We start from the raw sequence: 18,554 nt of genomic DNA on the forward strand, positions 1-18,554 counted from the left end.
GGGAGTTCGGGAGGAGGAGCCGGGGGCGGAGCTGCAGAAGCCGGAGGAGGAAGGAAACGAGAGCCGCTAATGGCCACCAAACCGCACCGCCAACTTTGCCGCTCGCCGTGTTTGGACCGTCCCAGTTTCAGCCAGAGCAGCACGCTGCAGGAGCTACGTGCTGAAGACGCCCGCTCAGACTCTGCCCACAGAACGCCCCCTAACTCCACAGACCACGCCCCCTTGCAACCGACGAGCAGCGAAAGCAGAGATTACCAAACCAAAATGGAGTTTGCGCTGAAGCTGGGCTATTCGGGCGAGCAGGTCGAGTCCGTCTTGAGTAAACTAGGCACCAGCGCTTTAATCAACGACGTCCTGGCCGAACTGGTCCGGCTCGGAAATAAAGGAGAGCTGGAGGCCCAGGTGCCGGTCAGTTCAGCTAGTTTAGCCCCCCGGGGCCCCGGAGCCAAAGAGGCGGTCAGTCCGGAGGCGTCCCTTGAAGAGGAGACGACAGACACGTATGACAACCTCCGACCCATCGTTATAGACGGATCCAACGTAGCCATGAGGTATGCTGACTTACTAACACAGATGCTAACAGCTGTAAAACTGACCACCTCGATCTAAAGCGGCGTTTCAATTCGGCATTAAAATCGATCGCAATCGTAGACACTCGACACGGTAAATGTAGTACGTGCTCAGGCTGTGTTCAAATATCTGTTTTCCACTAGTGTGTGAATAAATAAGTCAATCAAATGGAATCCGAGTGAAATTTGAGGTCTTGGGATTCGCTGAACTGTTTCCTGAGGAATCAATTTAATGAGCGAATGAACCTGAACAGTAATGTATTCGTCTTCATTAAACTGGAGCTCATGTAAACAGACAGTACGGAATACAATTAGCAAACCAATCAGTCGCTGCTGTCGGAAGAAAACCTCGAGTCTCCGGTTTTGTAGTTTTTCAGTTTTTGACGTAAATTGAAAGTGCCAGTTGTTCTTTACATTTCGTATAAATTTCACGATGAATGGACCAAAAGAAACGGCCGAAAATGACTTGGGAAAAATTCTGGATCCATTGACTTACATTAAAAGTAAAGTAGGTTTTTTCCTTCTCCTGTAAAGTGAGCATTTTGGAGAGTATATCTAAATAAACGTAAATATCCGGGATTTACAGGAGTGTACTGTGCAAAAACGAATAGACCACCCTTCATTTTCTAGTCAAAAAGCAAACGAAAAAAGCAGAAATTCTGTTACATTTAACAGAAACTTGCGCAGAAGCTTAAACAATGAAACACATCAAATGTTCGGTGTTCAGTGCGTTGCTCTTCACCTTCATTCCAGCTTCCGTTCTTTACAGAAGACTCACTTTCAGTTCCTCAAAGAACCTGCAGACTCACCTCCAAAATTCAGTCTTAGAAGCTGCTTGATGATTTCCTGAACTAATCAAACCCATTCAGTGCTGCTGGAGGTCTGGACTCTGGGGCGGTCAGTCCGTCGTCCAACTCCTTTGTTTGACGTGTCCGTCTCCTTTTCTCAGTGAGGCTTCATGACAGCTAGAATGAGGAGACAGAGCAAAGGAAGAGATGGAAATCTACCACGTTTTTATTAAAGCAGTCAGTTCTAGAACATATTCGGCTCCAGAGCCAACGCTTTTAGATCCAGGGCCGATTCTAGAAAGCACATGATTCCAGAGCTGGTTCTAGAACACACTTAGTTCCAGGACGGATTCTAGAGTGCGCTCAGTCTACGCAAGAACACGGTAGGGAACTGTAGAACAAATTCATTCCCAAAGCTTGTTTGAGGACAAGTTCAGGGGAGGATTCCCAAACATATTCTGTTCCAACACAAAATTCAAGATCAGATTCAGGTCCAGAGATTGTCTTTGGGACATACTCAGATCCTGGCCCAGAGCTAGGAGAAGAAAAAAAATCTCGATTCTGGAGCACGCTAGGTTGCAGAAATAATTAAAGAGTGAGAAGTTCCAGAGAGAACTCTAGAACGTGCTCAGTTCCAGAGACTTCTAAATCAATTTTCGGGGAGAATTCTAAAGCAAACCTGGTTCCAGAGAGATTGCAAGGACACAGATAAACCAGAGTGGTTTATAGATCAGTTTTAGAGAGCATTCTAGAACAAAACCAGGTCCAGAGAGAAATGTGAGGTTCTTCTTGATCAGCTACACGTCCTTTCAGACCCACAGCGCTGAGTGGTCTTCTCACAGTGGAAGGATGGGCAGAAACACCTGTGGATGTTTTCAGATCTGAAGCAGCTTGATCTTCTCCTCTCTCTCAGAGATCAAAGCTTTCTGTGCTGTTTATCTGATGGGGGCAGTTTTGGGGTCTACCAGCTCTTCCAGGTAGTTGTTAGGAGGCCCGTTTTGTTGAACTCCACTGCTTTTTTCCCTTATTTACTCCTTCCTTGTGCAAATGGATTGCATTTTATTTAATCTCCTTATAATTATAAATGAACGAAGGGTGGTCTCTGACTGAGTGGATTAATAAACGACATGCAGTATAATAGCAATATTAGGCCCTTCATGAGCTGAAGCAGGGAAAACACTGAAATGTGCAGTCTTGGGGTTTTTCAGCTCTGAAATATAAAACTACTGCTAAAAACATTTCATATACATAAATATACCGTTTTTGAAAACTTGTATACTCAACAAACAGAATGTGTACAGCAAGAAGTCTTAGCCACCACAAGTTAGCTTTATATTTATCTTTGCAATAATGTGTTTTTACTTGACAATGAAAAATGACAAGAATTCTTATTTTGAAAAAATAGTAGCTGTTTGGTTCCAGATTTCTCCGAAATGGCAGCAGAATCTGATTTAATGAAATGTAAATTTAATTCTGATTTCAGAGTAAAGCACAATAACTGGACAATAACTACAAATAAAACGGCTTCCCAGAGGAGCGGGCAGGAAATGTGAAACAGACACACTGAAATGCTTAAAATCAATATTGTATTAATATTAGAGGTGGCAAAAAATAAAATATCGCAATACTTTCTAAGAGTTTTGTTCAGTACTTGGCACTAAATCCACTAAAACGGGACTAATTTAGAATAAATCATGCAGTTGGTCAGAAACCCACGTTACAAATACTGATGATTTGCACAATATATTCAGAAATTCATCACAATAATAAAGTCGTATTTAACCGTCCTAATTAGTATTATTCACATTTAGGTGCCTAAAACTTTTGCACAGTATTGCAAATAGCAAAAATAATTTCGAAAGCGATGTTCACCAATCAGGCGTAACATCATGACCGCCTCCTCCTTTCTATGCTCATCGTCCACTTTATCAGCTCCACTTACTGTATAGCTGCACTCTGTAGTTCTACAGTTACAGACTGTAGTCCATCTGTTTCTCTGATACTCTGTTACCCTGTTCTTCAGTGGTCAGGACCCCCATGGACCCTCACAGAGCAGGTACTGTTTGGGTGGTGGGTCATTCTCAGCACTGCAGTAACACTGACGTGGTGGTGTGTTAGTGTGTGTTGTGCTGGTCTGAGTGGATCAGACACAGCAGTGCTGCTGGAGTTTTTAAACACTGTGTCCACTCACTGTCCACTCTATTAGACACTCCTACCTCGTCGGTCCACCTTGTAGGTGTAAAGTCAGAGGCGACAGCTCATCTGCTACTACACAGTTTGTGTTGGTCATCCTCTAGTCCTTCATCAGTGGTCACAGGACGCTGCCCACAGGACGCTGTTGTCTGGATGGTTTTGGTTGGTGGACTGTTCTCAGTCCAGCAGCGACACTGAGGTGTTTAAAAACTCCAGCAGCACTGCTGCGTCTGATCCACTCAGACCAGCGCAACACACACTAACACACCACCACCACATCAGTGTTACTGTAGTGCTGAGAATGATCCACCACCCAAACAGTACCTGCTCTGTGAGGGTCCATGGGGGTCCTGACCACTGAAGAACAGGGTAACAGAGTATCAGAGAAACAGATGGACTACAGTCTGTAACTGTAGAAATACAGAGAGCAGCTATACAGTAAGTGGAGCTGATAAGATGGACGATGTGCTCATAATGTTATGCCTGTATTGCTTGAGTTCAAGGCGAAACAGCTTGAGTAGGACTGCAACAAGTTGTAGGTAAAATAATCCGGAACGGTTTGACGTCTGTTTTCAACAGCTGAGCTAGAGATCCAGTCGCTAAATATATCCCCCTCTTTTTTTTCATCATACTGACATTTATCATTCTTACACACAAAGCATTTGCTAATCAGAAGATTCGTGACTCGGGCCAAGAAATCTATGATATTAGGATGAGTCTGATGTTTCATGATGAAGAAATGTGACTTTGCAGCTGCTAAACAGCTGTTAGTGATGTGTTTTTGTGGCCTCGGCACACTTGTGAACTGTTTCAGCAGCATGAAGGTGCAACACTGCCCCCAGCAGGTGGGACGGGGAAAGGCAGCGGGGTAGATTCCACACGGGAAGGAGCGATTTGATGATAAAATTGAGGAATGTGTGGACTTTGAGTAAGACGATTGGTCAAGTTGCCAGCTTTTCCGCTACTGCAGGGCTTCTAAGTCCTAATCCTGGGGGACCACTCTGGGCTTCCCCTTCTCTACAGCGCCCCACCTGAGTCAGCTCATCAAGGGCCTAATAACCGCCTGACGTCTTATTGAGTGTGTTAAAGTAGGGGAAATAATAAGCTGCAGTGCAGCCGTCCTCCTGGACCTCTCTAAAGGACGCCGTGGTCTCGCTGTCCTGCTGGAAAAACCTGTAGAAGCCATTGAGCGCGTCGGTCGGTTCCTAAAAGTTTCGTTATGTGTTCTGGCTTTTTTTGATATCACAATGTAAGGACCCTTATGGCTTAACAGGCGACCAATGGCTGGTGCTGAATGGTCTCCCGCCTGGGATCTGAAGGTGTCCTACAGGAAACTAGTGGTCTCTTTTGGAAATCATTGAGCCAATTCCCATCAGATTTTTAAGGGGCTTCTTTCAGCAGGGTGGAAGAAGTTAATCCATCACAACGTTTCCACCAAACCGTCATATAAAACCTCAGAATGCAGTTTTTTCAGCCTTTTTACACCATTTAAAAACACGCCCTCCAAAACTACTTGGAATAACATCTCATATCATTGAAGCTAAAGGAGCATTTCGGAATAAGACGAGCGTTTTATGCTCTCTTTCGCATTTCAGACTAGCATAAGATGACACAGCATAACAAAATGTGCTCTTCCTCATCACAAAGAGTCTAATACTTGTTGCCGAAGCCTCATCGCTTTGAGAGTTTATCTCATGTTTACGTTCATCTGAGTTTTCCCACTGCGCTCCCGCATGCATTGTGCAGACACACCCCACAGCAAGTGGGAATCCTGTGGTGTCGGCTAATTCTGGCTGCTAGCCTAGCCACTGAGCTACAGGCTAAAAACGCAGCCAAGCTAGCATTAGTGTAGCTGCTACCTTTGCTGCTGAGCAAAACAGTCAGGCTTGCAGCGATTCTGTCTTAATTCAGCGCAAATTTGATGGATTTTTTACACTTTACCAAAGAGATGAGCAGCCAAACGGAGCTAACTTAGCTAGCTAGCCCGCTTGCTGGCTACCTTTAGCTCCTAGCTTGCTTTCCTCCTCATCTGAAGGGTCATTTACAGTCACCGCAGTTACTGGCTCCTCCCAGGCCTCCATGTGCTTTTGTTTTGCCCCCTTGTTTCCAGACCCTGCCCTTAACTGCTCTGACCTGTGTGGTATTAACCCGTGTTGTCTCTGTTTCTAAGCCCCGTGTTTTCCCCTGTGAGTTTGCTGGTCTTTGTATTGTATTCTCATGTGCTGTATTATCTTGTGGTGTTTTGTTTATTTCTGGCCTCCGAGGTGTTTCCAGTCTGTGTTTTCTTACATTATGTCTGTCCCTCGATACCCCTGTATTGGCTCCTTGACCCCGATTATGGATTTGCCCATAATAAATCTCGCTTATCTCAGCAAATGCGTCCGCCTCATCATCGCTCCCCGGCGTTACACCCGAAGCAGCTGTAGTTTTTCAGAATTTCCATCCACCTTCAAGATACATCATCAGAAACTACTGCTATTAACATTAGTAGTATAGTAGCTCTGTAGGTAGTTTGACCAGAGGAGGATGGGTCCCCTCTGGTGAGCCTTGGTTCCTCCCAAGGTTTCTTCCTCAGCTCTGAGGGAGGTTCTCCTTGCCGCCGTCACCCCTGGCTTGCTCACCTGGGGGTTTTACATTCTTGTTAAAACCTTTTTCTTTTCTGGAATTCAGTTAAGCTGCTTTGTGACGACATCCGCTGTAAAAAGTGCTACAAATAAATTTGATTAGACTTGGGCTTTCCTAGATTTTAAACGGCAGTCGTGGGCTGGAGGTCAGTGAACCAGCCTCGTGACCGGAAGGTCGCCGGTTCGATTCCCAGAGCTGACAGAGCTTGAGCAAGACACCTAACCCCCAACTGCTCCCCGGGCGTTGTGGATAGGGCTGCCCACCGCTCCGGGCAAGTGTGCTCACTGCCCCCTAGTGTGTGTCCACTAGTGTGTATGTGGTGTTTCACTTCATGGATGGGTTAAATGCGGAGGTGAAATTTCCCCGTTGTGGGACTAATAAGGGTCACTTAATCTTAAAATCGCACCCTAGGCATGTTTACATGGGATAATGTCATTTAAAGCTCTTATTTTGGCTGAAGGGCTCCTTAAAGGGCCCTTTTCCTTCTCCGTTCTTCATATTTTTGAGTTATCATTTTGGACGCTATGCTGATTCCAAAGCCGTCAGGTTGGTCAGTTTGAGGCGTGAAGAGTCACAGCTGAGCACATTTTTAGGGTCTATTATGCTTTTAAATACCACATTTAAGTCATCAGTGCATAAGCCTTCAATCAGGAGCACATGAGCAGAGGAACCTCCGGATTTGGACTCGTCCATCCTTGTTCTAGGTGTGCCGCAGCAGTGCACTGTGAGCTGATCAGTGCTTTTGGGGCCGATTCTGCCGACTGCTTTTCAGCAGGATTGGCCGATAGCTGATACTGATTAAGGGTCGGGCTGGTCAACAGCAAAACAAATACCATATAAAAAAAAGTAATATGAATTCATGTGAATTTTCAGATGTTTCTCCAGATACACCACTTTTTTGCATTGTTTGTGTGTAGAATGCATATTAACACACTCACAGTGAGAGCCAGCCTGGCTGAAGCACAGCCCACCAAACTATCCATCCATCCATCCATTTTCTAAGCCGCTTCTCCGTCAGGGTTGCTGGGGGTGCTGGAGCCTATCCCAGCAGTCTTTGGGCGGAAGGCAGGATACACCCTGGATGGGCCGCCAGTCCATCGCAGACCCACCAAACTAAGACCCCCAAAATAAACAATCTGAGAAGACAATTTACCCACATATCCATTCACAACAGTCGTTTATATGCACAGATTCATCAAAACTAGAAAAGTAGAACTAGAGATGTCATGTAAGTAAAATTGAACTTTTATCGTTCTAATATTTGTGAATACACTTGACAACATGAATCATATTAATTTTGATGCAGATATTTTTATGTATGGGAAAATGGATGTCCACTCACTGTCCACTCTATTAGACACTCTTACCCTGTCGGTCCACCTTGTAGATGTAAAGTCAGAGACGACAGCTCATCTGCTGCTGCACAGTTTGTGTTGGTCATCCTCTAGTCCTTCATCAGTGGTCACAGGACGCCGCCCACAGGATGCTGCCCACAGGACGCTGTTGTCTGGTTGTTTTTGGTTGGTGGACTGTTCTCAGTCCAGCAGCGACAGTGAAGTTTCAGAGAAACAGATGGACTACAGTCTGTAACTGTAGAACTACAGAGTGCAGCTATACAGTAAGTGGAGCTGAAAAACTGGACAGTGAGCGCAGAAACAAGGAGGTGGCCAGAATGTCATGCCTGATAGGTGTACATGCACTCGTGCCATTTCCGGCTGAATTGTTCGGAAACGCGAGGAGCTGGAAACAAAGTTTCCAAACCCCAATCCTCAATCAGGGGGTATTTAACAGCGTGTTTACATATTTATTGATTAATATTCATTAACAGATTAATAATATTCCTAAACAAGCATTCCCACACATCTGTGCTACAAAATAAAAAGTTGAGGTTTTATTTTGTAGCACAGATGTGTGGGAATGCTTGTTTAGGAATATTATTAATCTGTTAATGAATATTAATCAATAAATATGTAAACACGCTGTTAAATACCCCCTGATTGAGGTTTGGGTGAGGTGAGCCGGTACACGTGCACCGCAGCATGCGGGGGCGGCTGTGTGAGTAACTTGGTATCTGTGATGCTTTGTAGCCATGGAAACAAAGAGGTTTTCTCGTGCCTGGGCATCCAGCTGGCGGTTGATTGGTTCCTGGAGAAAGGACACAAAGACATCACCGTGTTTGTACCAGCATGGAGGAAAGAGCAGTCCCGACCAGACGCCCCTATAACAGGTGCGTGTTTGGCTGTAGCTTCGACTGTGTGGGGGTATTTCCAATTAACGGTGTGGTAAAGAAGGAATGGCCCGTGTTCAGCTGTTCAGTGAGGGTCTACGAGGGGGCTTCTTAAAGGACAATTCCACAGATTTGTCAGAATACAGAACCATTCAGAGCGGTTTGGCGTGAAATGGTTCAGATGTCTTTACAGTAGAGGTGATAGGAACCAGGGGTCGTCATGACAACAACACAAATCTAGCCATTTTATTTACTATCCAGGACCACCAGTGACCCTACATGAGTCTCCTGACTTTATATGGAATACCAACGATTGGAAAAAAGTGGAAAATCTGGGAAAAAAATGACAATTTCTTTAGCCACTATTTTGCCCTGCATGTATCTCTATGCTGTAAATGTGTTTTAACCCCTTAAAATCTATTATTCAGTAAGTACTGGGACTTCAATGCAAACTAGTCGAGCTATTCTTATGTTATTGACGTGTGTAATAAAAGTGTGGGCCGCTGGTGGACCGAGGCCCATTTAAGCGGTTAAACAGTAATTTAGACCAGAAATTCTCAAAACGATTATAAAGCAGCGTCTCAGTCATCAGGCAGTGAAGTCATTTCATGTAGGAACTTTCTGTGAGGAGCTTTTAGAGGTGGACGTCTGGTTCCCATCACCACCACTGTGAACAGTTGTGACTCTGTAAGTTTATCTAGAACAGTGCGTTTCACACCAAACCGCTCTGAATGACTGTTTACCTAGTCTTAACCAGAGGTGCCTAAACTTTTTGTCATGGAGGGGGGCAGAGGGACAAAATGATGACAGACTAATTTTCAATTCAGTTCAGATTTCAGTTCAAGTTTGATTTTTCTATATATTATTTAATAAAATATTATTGTAATGTATATATTTTGAAATATTTTTATATTTGTGTTGTTGCAAAAAAAAATAAAAAATTTTAAAAGTAAAACGAGAATAATAATTTATATATAATATAAAAACGTGTTTACCACACAAACACTTTGGCCTCCAGGCCACACTGTGGGCCTCCTTGTCCAATTCCCTGTGCAGAAATTTTGACGAAATGTTGGATGACGCCTCTGTTTGCAGACCAGGAGATCCTGAGGAAGCTGGAGAAGGAGAAGATCCTGGTCTTCACCCCGTCTCGTCGTGTCCAGGGCCGACGGGTTGTTTGTTACGATGACCGCTTCATTGTCAAGCTGGCCTATGATTCTGACGGCATCATCGTCTCCAATGACAACTACCGGGACCTGCAGAACGAGAAGCCGGAGTGGAAGAAGTTCATCGAGGAACGGCTCCTCATGTACAGCTTCGTCAATGACAAGTACGCTCACGCCGTTGCTATGGTGACTGGGTTTTCTCTCTTGTTTTCTTTCCGCCTCTTCTCCTGCACGCTTTGCTCTCTCTTGCGCTCTCCAGCCCAAAATAATCTGGTTTGAATGTGTATTATATTCTTAGGTTATCATGTCAATGACATACAGTACTGTGCAAAAATAGGAGACCGTTAAAAAAAAGCAGAAAAAGTATATTTAACAACTAAATATCAGACTTTTCAGTATTTTCAGTTTCTCTTTACCTTTATTACAGTCCTCATTCTTTTCAGTAGACGCAATTTCAATCTGTAGACTATAGTGCCAAAAGTATTCGCTCGTCTGGCTCCACACGCATATGAACTTGAGTGACGTCCCGTTCTTAATCCATAGGGTTTAATATGATGTCGGCCCACCCTTTGCAGCTATAACAGCTTCAACTCTTCTGGGAAGGCATTCCACAAGGGTTAGGAGTGTTTATGGGAATGTTTGACCGTTCTTCCAGAACCACATTTGTGAGGTCAGACACTGAAGTTGGACAAGAAGGCCTGGCTCACAGTCTCCGCTATAATTTATCCCAAAGGTGTTCTATGGGGTTGAGGTCAGGACTCTGTGCAGGCCAGTCAAGTTCTTCCACACCAAACTGGCTCATCCGTGTCTTTATGGACCTGCTTTGTGCACTGGTGCTCAGTCATGTTGGAACAGGAAGGGGCCGTCCCCAAATTGTTCCCACAAAGTTGGGAACGTGAAATTGTCCAAAATCTCTTGGTGCTGAAGCTTTAAGAGTTCCTTTCACTGGAACTAAGGGGCCGAGCCCAACTCCTGAAAAACACCCCCACACCATGATCCCCCCTCCACCAAACTTTACACTCGGCACAATGCAGCCAGACAAGTACCGTCTCCTGGCAACCGCCAAACCCAGACTCGTCCATCGGATTGCCAGATGGAGAAGCGTGATTGGTCACTCCAGAGAACTCGTCTCCACTGCTCTAGAGTCCAGTGGCGGCGCTTTACACCACTGCATTCCACGCTTTGCATTGCGCTTGGTGATGTAAAGCTTGGACGCAGTTGCTCGGCCATGGAAACCCATTCCATGAAGCTCTCTACGCTGTTCTTGAGCTGATCTGAAGGCCACATGAAGTTTGGAGGTCTGTAGTGATTGACTCTGCAGAAAGTTGGTGACCTCTGCGCACTATGCCCCTCAGCATCCACTGACCCCGCTCTGTCATTTTACGTGGTCGACCACTTCGTGGCTGAGTTGCTGTCGTTCCCAATCGCTTCCACTTTGTTATAATCCCACTGATAGTTGACTGTGGAATATTTAGTAGTGAGGAAATTTCACGACTGGACTTGCTGCACAGGTGGCGTCCGATCACGGTACCACGCTGGAATTCAATGAGCTCCTGAGAGCGACCCATTCTTTCACTAATGTCTGTAGAAGCCGTCTGCAGGCCTAGGGGCTCGGCTTTATACACCTGTGGCCATAGAAGTGACTGGAACACCTGAATTCAATGATTTGGATGGGTGAGTGAATACTTTTGGCAGTATAGTGTACCTCCAAAGTTCAGTCTTAGAAGATGGTTTAGCATTTTATGCTTATTACAATCCCATTTAAAAGTTTAACAAATTTGTCGGTTCATAAAACCTTACCACACAGCTTAGCTGTTAAGTATCTGGGTTCTAGTGCAAATTTTCTTTAGTTTTTGTGTAATTTTTCTTCTCAGGAATGGCTTATTTTCCTTTGATTTTCTCCTTCCTTATAAAAAATATTTTAAATAAAGGTTTTTTTTTTATTTGCACAGTACAGTATATGCTTCCAGGCCTGAAGTCAGCCCATGTGTTCTTACTGGTTTGCAGATTTATGCCCCCTGATGACCCACTAGGCAGACATGGTCCAAGCTTGGAGAACTTCCTGCGCAAGCGACCCGTGGTGCCGGAGCACAAGAAGCAACCGTGTCCTTACGGTCAGTACAGCAAAAGTAGGAAATGACATCATATGTTACTCTATTATAAAAATATACTTATAAAGTTTGAATTTTAGTATCCATCACTGCACTCAGTATGCTTTGCTGTCCTTTTTATTCCTGTTTTATCTCAGGTAAGAAGTGCACATATGGTCACAAGTGTAAGTACTACCACCCGGAGAGAGCCGCTCAGCCCATGCGCTCCGTAGCAGACGAACTCAGGGCTTTTGCCAAACTATCTGCTGTTAAAACCATGAGTGAGGGTGCTCTTGCCAAGTGTGGCACCTCTGGCAACACTGCCAAGGGGGACAGTTCGGAGGCCAAACGAGTGGCGCCAAAGCGACAGTCGGACCCAAGTATCCGCTCGGTGGCATGCGAGCAGGAAGAGCGACTCTGTCCAGCTCGGAAAGCCGAAGCAAATTCTGTCCCATCCTTAGTGACGGCACTAAGTGTCCCCACCATGCCTCCTACAAAAAGTCATGCTGCCGGTGCCCTGAACACTCGGTCAGCTAGTAGCCCTGTGCCAGGGTCACTGCACTTTACCCACAGCTCTCTAGAACACACCAGCAGTGTCCAGTATCCCCCTATTCTTGTCACAAACAGCCAGGGTGCATCTGTGGCATACAGTGAACCTTTCCCTAAGTACGATTCTGTGGTCAGTGATCATGGCTACTACTCAATGCTCAGTGATTTTTCCACTATCAGCTTGGGTAGTATGCAAGACAGCTTCTGTAGCCTGGAGCAGCCAGATCCGACAGGGGGAGGGTATTCTGAACGAGCCTCCAGCATGTGTCCTGAACCTGGACGGAGCCATTCTTCAGACTCTTTCTCCTCTTACGGTGGAGAGATGTACTCTATGGAGGGCAGTCTGGATGACAGCATGAAAGGTCCACCATCACAAGTTCAAGTGCAGTCATCTGCACAGACTCGCTTGCAAGCATTTGCGCATGGCTTCCACCATGAGGCCTTGACCAGGGTCCAAAGTTACGGCACAGATGAACCCAAACCAGGGCCACGCAAGCAGTCCTCAGCTCACCTTGTTCCCCATGCACAGCATCCTGTGGTAGGAGCCCGATCTAGCTGTCCAGGCGACTACCCCCCACTTTCCCAGAACGTGATGCCTTCATCTGGCCCGACACAGCAAGGTAGATCGTTGGGAATGACTCGCATGGACAGCATCTCGGACTCCCGTCTGTATGAGAGTAATCCCTTGAGGCAGCGCCGACCTCCTTTGTGCCGGGAGCAGCATGCAAGCTGGGATCCATTGCCTTGTGGGAATGAACCTTACGGGTACGGTGGTTACGGACTGACGGGAGCACTCATGCCGTGCTGTGAGCGTGTCATGGTCCGTAGTATGCCGGAGAAGATGGAGCAGATTTGGAGGTCTCCCTGGGATACTCCACCAGGACCACCTCCAGGACCTCATGGGCCAGCGGTAGAGCCTCAAGAACGACACCCAATCCCGGAGCAGCAGTACCAGACTTACCGCAACCTCTGCAATATCTTTCCAGCATACGTAGTCCACTCAGTCATGGAGAAGAATCCTCACATGACTGATCCTCAGCAACTAGCGGCAGTCATCGTGACAAAACTGCGGTCCTGTCATTGAATATGTGGGCAGGCTAAGGGAGGGATGGAGGGATGCACAATGGAAATGTGAAGATGTCTCGATGGTATTTCTGAAGTTGATCTCAGCCCTGAAAGTTATGGCCAGTCACTTGAAGATGACAGCCATGTATTTTTACCTCTATCTAGGCTTCTTGAGTCAGGTTTTTGGCATTATCACCTTGATTAGCAGCATGCTCTGGGTCAAGGCATATTTGATAATGGACCTTGTACCCAGATTCAAAATGATCATTCACTGGAGAAAAAGATGCATATTTACCCTTTCTTGAAGAAGGGATTTCTTTACATTCATACCATTTAGCTTTCCATTTTGGCCTGCATAAAATGCATTTATGCAGAAGGAACATCTGGTCAACAGGTTTCCGCAGTGTCAAAAAGAGAGTGAGAATCTGGGATCAGCTCTTCTGTGCCAGTGTTTAATTATTTTAATATACATAAAGTAGGATGTGAGTTCCAAAAACGGAATAGCTCTCTTAGTCTGAGACTCAGATGATGCTGTCCCGCAGGTCCCTCAAGGAATACATGAAGCGAATAGTAGTTCTACGATGAGTAGGCGAATTTTGACCAGGTTGTGGACAACACAAAAGTGAATTCTTAGCGAGAGAAGTCTATCTGATCAGAAACGATCTTACACAAATATGAGTACAATTGCGTATTCACTTGCACCAGTGTAAATATTGTGACTATTTTTTTGCCTTGTGTGTAAACAGGTGAAATTTCAAAAAGGAGCGTGAACTCTTGAGTACCTCAAAGCATGAACTTTGAACTTTTTGAACTTTTATGGCCTTATATCAGTGACCTCACCACAGGTGTTAATGTGATTGATTGTTTTTTGGGTGGTTGTGGAGGTCACCGTTTGTGTTTGGTATTTATCGGCGAGCACTGGCAGTATTTACAGCAATTATGTTTTATCGATGCTACATTTCCGAGGGGTAGTATTTTGTGTGGAACGCCACAGACCTGCCAAAATAACGTGCTATTATCCCTCCTTATTCACAAAGCCATTTTAAAAGATCATTCGACGCTGCTCAACTAAGGCCAAAAAGATAATCAACTTAGAGATAGAGAAATTTTAATGTTTCACAAATGCTAGCTAGCAGTTAGCCGGTTGAGTGCTACAACCATGTTAGAGGTGTTTATTTTGACGTGCAATGCTAGACGCTAGTATCGTGCAGTAACTTTACCAATGCTAAAGGATTCTCCAAGTAATCTTTAAGATGTTTACATGGTTTTAAAGCTACAGTCAGGTTGTTTTTGCTAAGGGATTCATGTTTGAGCCGTGGATGGCTGCAGTAGACCGCAATTTGCGCTACGCCTTTCGGAAAAGATTTTGGGATGGCGAATATTCCTCCCGGAGATTATTGGGAATCCAATATTTTCACAAGTAAGCCTTTGTCATTAACATCTGCAAATTTACATGTAAATTTAGCATTTACAGAACGTGCTGATTATAGCTTTAAACAGCTCTGAATCCATGCATGAGACTAAAGTGAGAGCGCTAAACTTACTTGGCTCGTTAGTCAATTAAGACTCATAATGACGTAATTGTAACTTAATTATAGCGTAATGAAATTTGTGCGTTAACTAAGGGCAAGAGGGAAATGCGTCTCATCGGCAAAATGCTTCTGAAGAGCATCTATTTTCTGATTTGTGCCGGGAGATAGCACCTCTGCCCTTCTCTGTGTATTAGCGTATCCTTAGGAGAATCTTGTTGAATGAATGTTGCAGACCCAGAGATGTTCTCGGTGTCTGGGTGGAACTCTTTTTTTCGGTTCTATGGTTTTGTTTTTGTTTTCATGAGCGCAGGTGGGGCCCTGAGGGGTTCTGTTACCGCTCGTGGGAAGGTGTGACACACTGCCTACCTGTTTCTCCCTGTGCGATACACACACACACGGAACACCAGGCTGTCGTTGGGTTGTTTCTTACATTTGACTGACAGGTCGCTTGCTGCCCTTCCCTCTTTCACCTATTTTTTTTTCGCCCTGAACTGAACTCCAGCTTCTACACCAGGACAGATTTTAGATTCCGCTTGTATTCGTTCTGCAGAAGAACCCGAAAACAAAGCCTGATTGAATCGAGCTAATGCGACTCACAGTGCTCTACCCTTCAGCTCCACCTTTGGCATGCCCTCGCCAACTTGGAACCTTCGACTATGTAGTTCATGAACGTCTTTTTCGGGCGGAGTGCGCTAGCACTCGTTTAGGTTATCCTCAATTAGCTAATTGGCTAACAATTTCTAGTGCAAAACGAACATAATAATAACTGGGTAACTCAAGAAAAAAAAGCCTTAAAACAAATATAAATATTTGAGGGTCATAAGCACCACACAGATGAAAACTAATGTAGTTATGTCTATTTTAACCTTTTATTACATTATACATGTTTCCCCAATTCATACTACCTCAATCTGTCCACATGTGTTTCTGGCTAATGAGATAAAACTACGAAGAACTATACGTTGATTTTTTACATGAATTTTTACATCAACTTCCATCACAAATTCATAATGTGTTTCCTTTTCCTGTAAATGTACCTATTTGGAGATACAACACTGACAGCGAATGTACAACCCCAATTGCAGTGAAGTTGGGACGTTGTGTAAAACAAAGACAGAATACGATGATTTGCAAATCCTTTTCAACCTGTATTCAGTTGAATACACTACAAAGACGAGATATTTCATGTTCAAACGGATAAACTTTATTGTTTTTTGCAAATATTCACTCATTTTGAATTTGATGCAGGTTCTGCTCCCTCAGCCCTTTCAGGGCTCATCTGATAAACTTCATTCGAGCTACTATGAAATGAAATTAATTGGTGAGACCAAGTGGACGAGGCCATGCGAAAAACCGAATTGAAACAGGTGGACAGTTTACTGAAAAATCAAATTCACCCACCAAATGTAGCCGAGACTTGTTTGGTGCCTGAACGTTGCTTCGTTAGCTGCACGGCTAATGTAGCTAACAGGCTAACAGACACACTTCACATTAGAATGGCTAAAAAAAACGGACAAATTCCACAAAGTGTCTTCGAGACGACGTAACAACCTGACGTGGTTTGAGCCGAGTGTCTTAGTCCTAAGGTTAGCCTGATGCTAATTTGTGGGATGTAAACGTTGATTGCTTGCTAGCTACGTTAGCCTCACAGCTGCACAGGGAAACTGCAGACGCTGCAGATATTTTGGCTGATTAACTGCATTTGGGGTGGGACAGGCTGCCTTTATCAAACCTGAGACGTTCGTAAACTTATTTTAAAGTGATTTTAACGTCATTTTTAGCCTTTGTTGGTCTTTCTACGTGTTCTGCTCCCTCAGGATCCTCGGTGAGATTACTCGAAACTAGGAGTGGGACAGAAGAAGACAAGGAAAAAGGTCCTAAGTTCTGTTTTGGTCCATCTCAAGATCCTGAAGTCAGCTTCATGAGATAATTTCCCCATTTTCGTTTTGCTCCTAGCTTCTACCTCCTCCTCCTCCTCGCAGCAAGCTATCACACCTCAAATGTCTAGAAACGACCTTTGCTTGTTGATACAAATTGTATCTATTTCTTGATTGTAAAAAAAAAAAAAAAAAGAAATTATGAGCTGTACAGTATCATCTATATACATATATATATATATATATATATATACATATATATATATATATATATATATATAAATATATAGTTATATAAAAAAAGCTTAGTTTTATTTAAAAGGATAAAGAGACATTAATGCCATAATGTTAGTGACACTATGTGTCACTAGTGTAGCCCATACAGAAGGCTTCTTTCCTGCCGGGCAGACATCTATAGACAGGGATTTCTCTTTCTCTCTCTTTCTCTCTCATTCTTTCCCTTTCCTCCCTCAGCTTTACCTCTACACGCCTCTACATGTGAACCGCTAAGCGAACTGGGGTGCTCGATATATCGGGGGCTTATATATCGTTCGGCAAAATATCCATACTGTTATTTCCGGAATTACAGCCGATAACCACAGCCGATAACTTGGCGCCTAATCTGTGGCTTTTGTTCTGCTGACTGAAATGGATAACATAGCATAGCATAACGATACATTCACCTGCCATAAACGTTTATAAGTCGTCTTATTTGGCTACATTTTCCAATTGGAGTTTTAACCCAGTACTGACCGCTTATTTTATATGTGGATTATAGTAGAAACTTTCACACCATAAATGTAAATTTCAATAAAAAAAAACAAAACAAAGACTTCAAAATGATTCGTTTAGATTCTTTAGGAATTTTATTTTGTAGTTGTAATATCAAATCATTTTTTCATCATTTATGACTCACAGATTCACAAATCTGCCTGGAGGCTGTTTGCACAGTAGTACTTAGTTTTTACTTTAATTGCTTTACTGGTAATTATGAAGCGAGTGCTTTTATATGCGCTTAATAATCCGATCATAATTAGGTTTCTACAGTTAACTGACGATTCAAGCGGTCATGTAAACAGCGTTGATCTCTTGGATCAGATTAAGGTCTATAAATCTAATTAGGAATAATTAATACATCAAAGAGGCTGGATTTTAGCTCAGTAATCAGATTTCTCAGTGTGAGCTCTTACTCTGATTTCTTTCGGCTTCCTTGGTCTGAGCATGTGCGAAAACAGACGGCGGCAGTGGAAATAAACGGTCGGCAACGGTGCCGCCATCTGTTTTCGCACATGCTCAGACCGAGAAATCCGAAAGAAATCAGAAACCAAATACACGCTTGACGAGTGAAGGATTTAAATATTCTTCATCTTCCAGATGTTTGTTCAGTGTTTTACAGAAAAGCCGCGGCATGAAGTTTGAGTTTTACGTTACGTTTACGTTGCGTCTCAGAAATCTGATTACTGTCTGACTCAAGTAGACCCAGAGTTTCCCCATTATCTGATTAATCAAGTGCATGTAAATGCGGTGATTGGATTAGTGACGAAATCTGATTTTCTGCAGTTATTGGATGATTAAGTGCACGTAAAAACAGAGTGAAAAACACCTTAACGATAATGCTAGTAGCTTGTAGCTCGTACACACGGACTGTTTTTGGTAATTGTAGATTTAAGACATTTGAAACTTGTAACCGATATTAGACAGCAGTCAGTTCCGGCCGCGCGAGCTGATTGGTTGAGAACCGTTCTAACGGTGCTGTTATTTCACCGTAACATCACAGGTTTTTCACAAACACCATCACTCCACTGAGACGCCGTTGCTAAGCAACGACTCCGACAGCTGTAGGAGACGCTCAAGCCGTTTGAACGTTTTTACTTCT

General features: G+C 44.0%; 1 protein-coding gene across 2 annotated transcripts in view; it reads left to right on the plus strand.

The window, feature by feature from the left end:
• The window catches only part of zc3h12b (zinc finger CCCH-type containing 12B), a 33,819-nt gene extending 16,941 nt beyond the window's left edge, over positions 1–16,878 (plus strand). The window contains exons 2-6 of one of the 2 annotated variants that reach the window (XM_017725369.2): positions 1–548; positions 8,260–8,399; positions 9,495–9,729; positions 11,573–11,679; positions 11,814–16,878. The exon at positions 1–548 is cut by the window's left edge and continues 354 nt beyond it. In XM_017725369.2, coding sequence (XP_017580858.1) covers positions 1–548; positions 8,260–8,399; positions 9,495–9,729; positions 11,573–11,679; positions 11,814–13,288 — 2,505 coding nt within the window. In that variant the 3' untranslated portion in view covers positions 13,289–16,878. Of the gene's footprint in view, positions 549–8,259; positions 8,400–9,494; positions 9,730–11,572; positions 11,695–11,813 lie in introns of both variants that reach the window. The other variant, XM_037533479.1, reaches the window with a different exon arrangement.
• The last annotated feature ends 1,676 nt before the right edge of the window (positions 16,879–18,554 follow it).

This window comes from Pygocentrus nattereri, chromosome 23, assembly GCF_015220715.1.
Source record: "Pygocentrus nattereri isolate fPygNat1 chromosome 23, fPygNat1.pri, whole genome shotgun sequence".
Lineage (NCBI taxonomy): Eukaryota > Metazoa > Chordata > Actinopteri > Characiformes > Serrasalmidae > Pygocentrus > Pygocentrus nattereri.